The 9,230-nt window shown below is 60.3% G+C and overlaps 1 protein-coding gene across 1 annotated transcript; it reads right to left on the reverse strand.

Moving 5' to 3' along the window:
* Nucleotides 1-3,076: 3,076 nt before the first annotated feature.
* Nucleotides 3,077-6,938, reverse strand: CDKN1B (cyclin dependent kinase inhibitor 1B). Its single transcript, XM_005446016.4, has 3 exons — nucleotides 5,935-6,938; nucleotides 5,214-5,344; nucleotides 3,077-3,972 (listed from the first exon to the last, which is right to left on the reverse strand). Exons 1-2 carry the CDS (start codon nucleotides 6,407-6,409, stop codon nucleotides 5,223-5,225), a joined length of 597 nt encoding a protein of 198 aa, XP_005446073.1. The 5' UTR covers nucleotides 6,410-6,938; the 3' UTR covers nucleotides 3,077-3,972; nucleotides 5,214-5,222.
* Nucleotides 6,939-9,230: the final 2,292 nt, after the last annotated feature.

The raw sequence follows: 9,230 nt of genomic DNA on the forward strand, positions 1-9,230 counted from the left end.
GCGGGGGCAACGGCCTCCGCCCCGGCGCGTGAGCGCGGCCTCCCGCGCGGTAGCTGGCGGGGGCGGGCGCGCGCAAGCGTGCGCACATCTGCGTGTACGTGTGACCGGAGGGGGGGGGGGGGGGGGGGGGGGGGAAGGCTCTGCGCGCGCTCCCGCGGCTGCCCCGCGCGCGGGGCGGCCGCGCCTTATTGCATCAGTCGGGGCGGGCGCGGCCGTCAGCGCGGGGCGGGGCCGGGGCGGGCCCGGGGCGGGCCCAGCCCACTCTGGCAGCTCGCCCCGCGTCCCCGCCCCGCCCCGCCCGGCCCGCGGGGAGCGGCGCGGCAAGGTTGCCTCCAGCCGCCCCAGGAGGAAACGCTGCGGCGAGGGGGCGGCGGAGGCGGAGGAGGCGGAGGACGGGGGCGCATAAAATTTAAAAAGCGGGTCGCGCCGCAGCCCCGTGCCACCTTAAATCTTCCCCCGGTGGTGGCGGTGCGGGCCGCTTCCTCCCGCGGCGGCTCGCTGGGCTCCGCCGCCACAAGCCCCGGCCCCGGGGGAGGGGAACAAGGCGCTGCCCTCGGCCCCCCGGGGAGGGGGCGCGGGGCGGGCCCGGGCGCGCGCCCTGTCCGCGGGAGGGGCGGGCCGGGGGCGGGGCTGCCCCGCCGCGGGCGCTGCCGTCGGCCCCGCGCGCCGCCGGGAGCTCCCCCGGGGGAGGGGGCGGGGCGCGGAGCGGGGCGGGGCGGGCGACCGGCGCCGCTCCCCGGGGTGGCGCGATCGCGGCTGAGCGGCCCCGCCTGCGGAGCGGGGTGAGAAACCCCAGCGGCCGCGACCGAAGAAAAAATATTTTTTTTAAAAAATAACGACCGGTGTTTGCAGCCGCCCGGGCGGGGCGGGGCGCTCGGGACAGAGCCCAACCCCACATGGGGGAGCAGGGGGCTGGGCCCCGGCCCGGGGGTGCCAGCGCCGGCACTGACCTTGCCCCAGCCGCCTCTCGCCCAGGCGGCTCCCCACCCGCCCCCGGTCGCCCTCCCCCCCCCCCCCCCCCCCGGGCACCCCCCGCCGCCTTCCCACGCCCCCAGCCCGGCGGCCGCGGGGATAGGCCGGCCCGGGCAGGCGCCGCTGGTTTATTTTCCATCGTCATCACTTTCTTCGTGCTGGGGGGAAAAAAAATATTTTTTCGTTTTTAATTTTTGCGAGGGTTTTCCACGTTTGCCGGCCTGGATTGCACCCACCTCCCGCACCCCAACCCGTGGGGCGGCCTGGAGCCAAACCGGGGTGGGGGGGGCGCGATGCTTGGGCGGGCAGCAGCCTCGGCAGCCGGCGGGGAAGCCCGTAGCAAGCCCCGGCCGTGCCCGTTCCCGCTCCTCGGCCCCGGCACCAGCGCGGGCTGCCAGCGGCCCGAGTCGGGGGAGCGGCACTGGAGCGGGGCTGGCGGGCGGGGGTGCTGCCCCCCGACCCTCCCCAGCACGAGGCCAGCGCAGCCCCGCGTTTGCGGGGAGGTTTCCGAGACAGGGCTAACCCAGCGCGGCCGGGATAAACAACAGGATCGCGTTGCACCGGGGCGGGGGGAGGACCCGGGTGAGAGCTGGGCGAGACTCGCACGAGGGTTGTGCCCCCCCCCCCCCCCCAGCCCGCCCCCGTTTTATTAATTTACGTATTTATTTATTTCTCGCAAGCCCCAGTGATGAGGACGTCTCTCCTCTGCATCACCCGGGGTGGGTGGGGGCCGGAGGGCGGCTGGGGCTGGGGGGATGCCCGCACCTTGCCGGCCGGGCGTGGCGGGCAGGGCGGCACGGCGATGCACAGGCTGCGGGGCCAGGCAGCCCCCCGGCCCCCCGCACACACCCACACACCCCGATGCCATTCCCTCTCTCCGACGGTGACCGCCACCCCAGCCCCCCCCCCCCGTGCATCCCCGCCCGGCGGCCGCTGCACGGTGCGCGGGGGGGTAACGCGGGGGCGGTGCGGTCCCTCCCGGGACCCCGGCGGCGGGGCGGGGGGGCCGCTGCCGCGCCGGTGCCTGCACCAGCATCTGCTGGGACAGGGGTGTGCGAGGCGCCATCTTTGTTAGCAATAAACGCTGCCGTGGGAGAAGATCCACCGGGCTGCCATGCGACGCCGAGGGATGGAGGATTGTTACCGGCACGGCCCCCGAGCGCTGCCGTGGGCGGGAGGAGGGGGGGGGGGGGCAGACCCGGAGGTTTAGTCGCTCCCCGGCCCAGGGAGGTGTTCGTTTGGGTTCGAGTTTAAGCCTTACGAGTCAAACGACCAAGTGCAAACAGGACCTCGAGCTCCGTATTTCAAAAAAAACTGACAGAGGAAATTCCACTCTTTTGCATTAAGAGGGCACATTATTCCAAATTTTCACAGGGCAGAATCATAGAGTCGTTTAAGTTGGAAAAGACCTTTAAGATGATCGAGTCCAACCGTTAACCCAGCACTGCCAAGTCCACCACTAAATTGTGTCCCTAAGCGCCACATCTACACGTCTTTCAAATACCTCCAGGGACAGTGACTCAACCGCTGCCTGGGCAGCGGGTTCCAGAGCTTGACAAGCCTTTGGGTGAAGAAAAGCCAGTGTGGCACTAAGGGCAGGGCCAGCAAGCTGCATTCCTTACTTTCACCTACGCTGGAGACACAGGAAGAGATACCCGGAGGAAACTTGCTGTTGTTTCTTGAAGGAGCCCTATTTCCTCCAGTGCCAGGCTGAGGGAGGTTGAAACACACACTAATGAAGAACATATTTCTTACATATGGCAGTTTTCTTTATTGATTGCTTGATGTGAAACAATATCAATCTGGATTTTTTTTCCCCCACACATTACAAAAAAAAAAAAAATATTAAATTGGCTCAGTCTGCAATCTTTTAAGCACAGCCATATTAATTATCAGGAAAAGGAAAAAAAAAAACCCAACAAAAAAAACCCAAACAAAAAAAACCCCCTAAAATGTCTACCAAATAGAGCATTTACAAATGCACAAGAACATGCCACTTTGGCTTTATGGGGGAAAATATTGTCTTCTAGATTAAAAAAAAAATCTTTTAACATAAATAAGTTAGTATAATTTCTCAGTGTCTTTACAGAGTTATGTACACAGGTACACTTCAAACTTCTTTTTTTTATTTTTACATACAGGTACACAGGCAATGTAGAAATACTGTTTAAAGATGTAGTATCCCTTTTCCCTCACACACACTTTGGGAAGTGGGTCAGATCAGAAAACAATACTCAAGATTCAGAGCAAAAGCCCTCCAGATTAGGTTAAAAGAAAAAAAATAATAAAAGAACCACACAACGCCCCCCAAGGAAATCAGGCAATGTTAACAACTGGATGATTTTACACAACTTTTACAGGCATTCAGACCTGCTGTATGGATTTGAGGTCGGGAGACACGACTTTTGCTACTGCATAACGGAATCATCGCAGCTCCCACCTTAACGCAGGAGGAAGAAATTTCACAAGCGGCCTATAATAATCTGCTCTGAGCAGGGTTAGCACGATGGTATATTTAAAAAAAGGGGGGGTGGGGGGGAGAAAAAACACGGTGGACCCACTTAAAGGGACAATACATCTTTAAGTAATAAAAAACCTACACTGCTTCTCTTCATACATTTCTTTGCTTGCTAGATTGTGAAAGCAAGTTCCAATCGGTCACCCTCTTTCACTCCCTCCCCCCTCCCAACAAGGTTTATGTGCTACATAAGGTAAACTATATACACAGGTAGTACAATGAAGCAAATAAGGAAACACCTAATTGCACAATGCTACATCCAATGCTTTTAGAGGCAGGTCTTTTAAGAGTGCCTAAAAATTTTAGTGTTATTGTTTTTGTTGTTGTTGTTTTGCTGCTGCTGTTTTTTCAGTGCTTGTACAGGACCTCCATCCCACGGAGGCCGGCGGTATGTATTCTCGTTGCCACTACAACTTTACATCTTCCTCGCTTCATCGCCCCCCGCCGCACCCGATGAACGAGGACACGCAACATCCTCCGCTCTGCAACGGGGAGGGAGAAGACGATTAGAAAACGTCGAAACGCGATCCACGGCATAACCGGTTCAAACCGACACCGCATCCCCGGGGCGGGCGGGGCCCCCGCGCTCCCCCCGCGCTCCCCCGCACGCCCGGGGCCGCCCCGCCAGCCGCCCTCGGCACCCCCCGGCGGGGAAACGGCGGCCGGCGGGACCCCTCCCCTCGGGCGCGGGGCTCGGCCCGCCCCTCCCCCCCCCCCCCGGCGGGCGGCAGCAGCGGCATTGCACGGCCGCGCACGCTGCCGCGCTCCGCCACGGCGCACGCCAGCGGGACTAATTTGTTGCAACTTCTGCTTTACAGCTTAATCTCTTTCTGCACAATCGCAAATCGTGTTTGTAAACCTCGCTCCTAACCTCGGCTCCGAAACCGCCGGCGCAATTTACCAACTCCCTCCGCCCCAGCCCTCGCCTTAAAACAAAACAACAACAAGGGCGGGGGGGGGGGAGGGAAAAAAAAAAAAAAAGCGCACAACGCATCTCCCATGCTCCCATTAACCCGCTCTCTTCCCTTTGCCCGTGTCTAAAACAACACCAAAACAACCGGGAAAAGAAGAGGGGGAAAAAAAAAAAAAAAAAAAAAAAAAAAAAGCAACCCTGCCTAGCTCGAGTTTTTAAAGAAAGCGCCCGGGCTCCCCTCAGACCCAGCTCCTTGGCTTATCTCTCCCGGGGCGGGAGGTCGCCGCGACGTGCGACCGCAACGCTGACATGGTAGGTGAAAAAGCAAATCGGGGCGGGGGGGACGCCAGAGAGGAAAGGAAGCCCCCCGAAACCCCTCGCCATCTGACATCATGCACCAGCCGGCTTTCAAACTCCGTCCCTCCACCCGCACGGTCCTTGGGAAAGGTCCTTCCCTGCCTCCCGGCCGGCCCCCCGAGGGAGGGAAGGGCTGCGGCAGGCTCGGTCCCACCGCGGCCGGGACCCCGGCCACAGCCCCGACCCCGGCCCGGGCGATGCCGCGGAGCCCAGCGCTGCGCTGCGGCCCTTGTTTTGTTCTCTCCAAGCCCTATGGGACCCACCCCCAGCCTCCAACACACCCCCAGCCCTCAGCGGCTGAGGAAAGGACCCTTCCTCACAGAAAAGGCCCCGCAGCGACCCCAGAGGGCCCGAAGCCCCCCCGCCCCCCGCCCCCCGCAGGAGCGGGATACCCGCTCGGTCACCCTTTCTCTCTCATTTGCATCCTAATGCCAGCGCCTATAGGGAACCTACCTAAACGCTTTACGTTTGATGTCTTCTCGGGCTTGATTTCTTGGGTGTTTGCTCCACTGAACTGGCACTGGGGGAGTCTTCTGAAACCTCTTCTTCTGTTGTGTTGGCTCTTTTATTTTGAGGACAGGAATCTAGGAGGGGAAAATTAAGAACATGGGAGGGGGTGGGTGATATTGAAGTATTTTCCTTCCAGATGTTTGCTCGGCATCCACGGGGGGGGGTGGGGGGGTGGTGGTTAGATGGGACCGAGGGAAATATTCCCGATCCCCATGTCAGCTATGAGCTACGTGAGAGCGAGCAGGGGGAGGGGAGGTGGGCTTCTCCCTAGCTGAGAGATGCAAGTTTGCTGTTTTGCGCTACAGTCCCTGTCCGTCCTCTGCTTGGCGTGAGCGCTCTAACCTCCTCCCGCCCGGGCAGCGGGCCGGGTCCCCGCAGCGGGGCGGCGGGGGGACCAGCGGGTGCGCCGCGCCGAGGGGCTTCTCCTTGGCAAATCATCTACCGGCTGCCATAACGCGACTGCCCCGGGACCGCAAACAGCACCTGGGCTTTTTTACGCGAAAGGAGGCGGGGGGGAAAGGGAAGGTAACACACCGCGCCGGTGCCCCGTGGGGGCACAGCCCACCGCAGCCAGGCCAGGCAGCGGCACGGGGGAGGGGGCCCGAGAGCCCCGGCGCGGCCACCGGCGGGGAGCAGCGCTGCCGCTTTCGCGAGAGTACGTTACCATCGGTGGCAGGTCTTTTCCTCTGCCCAATGCACTGCTCTGCAAAGTCCGTCTGATTTTCAGAAACATCAGTCTTTTGATCTACACAGTGAGTGTCCTCTGAGATTCCCTGAGAACCGACAAAAACCACGGTTTGGCAATTCCCGTTTACATCCAAGCTCTGGCGGCCGGCGGACTTGCAGACAGTTTTCAGTAGCCTGGGGGGTCTGAAGTAGAAGTCGGGCGAGCTCCCCTTCTCCACGGCTTGCCACTCGTACCTGCCTTCCAGTGGCTTGTGATTCTGGAAATCGAAATTCCACTTCCTCTGGCATGCCTCCTCCATCTCCTGGCGGTGCTTCTTCAAGTCCCTGTTTAACTCTTCATGATTCACCGGCCCGAAGAGGTTCCTGCAAGCTGACGGCTTCGGGTACTCCGACTGCCTGGCTTCCATGCGCTCCAGGGTAGGGCTCCCATTAGAAATTCGGACGTTTGACATCTCCCCCCACCCTCTTTCTTCTGGCGGCGGTTGTTTTGCTCGCTGTTCTCCCCCCCCCCCCGGGCCGCCGCCGCCGCCTCCTCCTTCTCCTCCTCCCCTCCGCCTTTTATTTATCTCTCGGCGGCTCTGCGCCGCGCTGCCCCGCTCTCCGGCCCCGCTCGCCCTCGGCCCGCGGCGAAGGGGCGAGGAGCAGCCCTTGCATAAGCGACGGCCCGGGGATGAGCCCCAGAGCCGCCGCCGCCGCCGCGGAGCCCGGGCGGGTGGAGGAGCGCTGCGCGGGGGGAGCGCGCAGGCGGGAGCGGCGCTGCCCTCCGCGGCCCCGGCTCCGCGCTGCCCCGCCGGTGCCGGCGATGCCCCCGCCGCTCGCACCGCCGCCGCGTAGTAAAAGCGAGACGGAAAAAAACAAGGGGAGACGAGCCCTTTTCTCGGTTGCCCAATATGGCGATTGAAGGGAGGCTGACGAAGAAGAAAATGATTGACAGGACGAGTCTATTTAAACAGCCGGGCCGAGCCATTGGTTACGGCGGCGGGCACCGCCCCGTCGGCCCGGCCCTACCTCGCCGCCGCCGCCGGCTCTAAAGGTGGGCTGGGCTCGGCTGCCGCCCCTGCGGGCCGGGAGCGGGCCGGGCCGGGCCGGGCCGGGCCAGGCCAGGGGAGGCGGGGGCCGGGCCTTGGGGGGGGGGCGAGGGGGTAGGAGGGCACCGCGCCCGCCGCCTCCCCCCACGCCAAGCCCGGGCCCGGCAGGATTCGGGCCCGCCACCCCCGAGAAAACCCACTCCGTCCCGTTGCTTGGCCGAGAGGCCCGGGTAATGGTGGCGGCTGGGTACGTTTCCAATCGTTCCTGTGCCAGGGGTCTCCCACCGCCCTGATTTTCCTGGGCTGGGCTCTGGCGACGCAGCCCCCCCGAAGTCCGGGGTTAGGGGCAAGCTCGGAGCTAGCGGGGGACACCGGCAGCCCAACCCCGCTGGCTGCAGCGCCGGGCTGGTGGCTCCCGGGGCGGGGGGGTGGGTGGGGGTTGTCACCTCTTGCTGCCTTCCCAGCAGAGAAAGGAGTATGTGAAGAAATGGCTCTAAAAAAAAAAAAACCAACAACCCAACCCTGTGCAGGGATTTCAATCTCGGCAAGCAGGGGAAAGAAAACAAAAGCATTCGGTTTTGTCCTGTCTGTGTGCTCGGAAGATTAGATGAGCCGAGAGTCACAGCCAGGGATTTTTCTAAGCAACTTCCTCGGACAGCTGCAGCAGGTACGGTGGAGATAAGGGCAACGGTGTCCTCCTCACCTCCTGCCCCTTCCATGGCCATCTTCCCTCGCCAGGCAGGGCAGCCCCTCAGCATGCTGCAGGACACTGTGGGTGCCCTCAGGTGCTGAAAGTTTTGACTTTTCTGGGGTCCCACATCTCAGGAACGGAATCCTTGGAAGGTTGGAGGCTCTTGATGCCAACCCATCTGGACAGCTCTCCTCTGAGAGCAACACTCTCCAAATTTTTCTTCTGGCGGGGGGGGGGCACACCAGTGACAACCTATCTCAACAAGGCAGGGGTCAACACAACTGGGTTTCACTGGCTGAGACAAGAATCAACTGATCTGGCCTTGAAGACGTAGAGCTTTTACCCTGTGCCGTACACAGACAGCCTCACTCTGGTTTGGGGTCTAACTCTGGATGGGTGACTGAAATTTTTCTTGCAGTTGCTCTTGCAAACTGGTATGCCAAACTTGGCACACACTGGAGGGGGACAAAACCATTACACAGCATTCAAGCCCAGGCTACAGCAGTCTGCTTGCCTTCATCAACTCCAAGGTAGTAGCCCCTGGCCTTTACTCACACCACTCACCCGAGTAATCGCAGTATGGCCAGACCCAAGTTCAAAAAACATGATGTGCACAGGCAAAAAAACCCCCGAAAGAATACAAGTGAGATTGGTTTAAAAACCACAAGGTTGAAATAAAATATTACCCATGTTATTTTTTATTTGTTTGCCGGGTTTTTTAGCTCTCAGAAGTTGTTTTCCAACTCCTCACAGCAACCGCAAGTTCTAGCAATTCACTTACAGAAAATTAAAGCTGACATTCTCATGTCTGCAAGAGTTGAGGCTTTTTTTTGAAGTTTCAAGTCCATGATAAAACTGCCTCAGCTGGCAAAGTGGGGCCTATTCATCTGCTTTATTTGCAGGATTCCATCTTTGTTTCTCCAGCTTTTCCTGTCTTTGACTTCCATAGCCACCAGCAAGGAAGTCCCATCTGAAACTTGTCTTCACCTTCTCTGTCAGGTGTGGGACACTTGGTTTTGTTGATCTAACAAGACAGTGATTGTAGGCTAAGAAGGTGATCTGTAAAATATGCCCAGGGACTCCCTGAGGGTGCCCAGGGCTCACCCTGCTGATGGGGGCCTGCCAACTGGTAACCTGCGGAATGTCCCACCGGTGACTCCTTCCATGAGGAGTTCCCAGCCTCTGCTCCCTGGGAATCACTGCTTGTCTCCCGAGTCCACAAAAAAAAAAAAAAAAAAGTAAACCCCTCATCGGTAGGATTATGACATTGTGCTGGAGGAGAAACACATACCGGGGGGGGGGGGGGGGGGGGGGGGAATATGGGGTGCCCCACAGGTAAACAACCAGGAACACGACTGAAGTGCAAAAGAGCACCGAGTTATCTGCAGCCTTTGGAAAAAGAAGAAACAAGTCACTGTAGGACAAGAACCTTCTCCCTCCCCCCCTCCCCGTTCTGTTTACACCTCCCCTAGCACAAGTGCCTGGGACTGAGCCCCTGGATGCTGTACAAGTATATTGAAAACGAATAATTAAAGCCAAAGGGGCGGGGGTGGG

The sequence above is a fragment of the Falco cherrug genome, chromosome 5 (genome assembly GCF_023634085.1).
Source record: "Falco cherrug isolate bFalChe1 chromosome 5, bFalChe1.pri, whole genome shotgun sequence".
NCBI lineage: Eukaryota > Metazoa > Chordata > Aves > Falconiformes > Falconidae > Falco > Falco cherrug.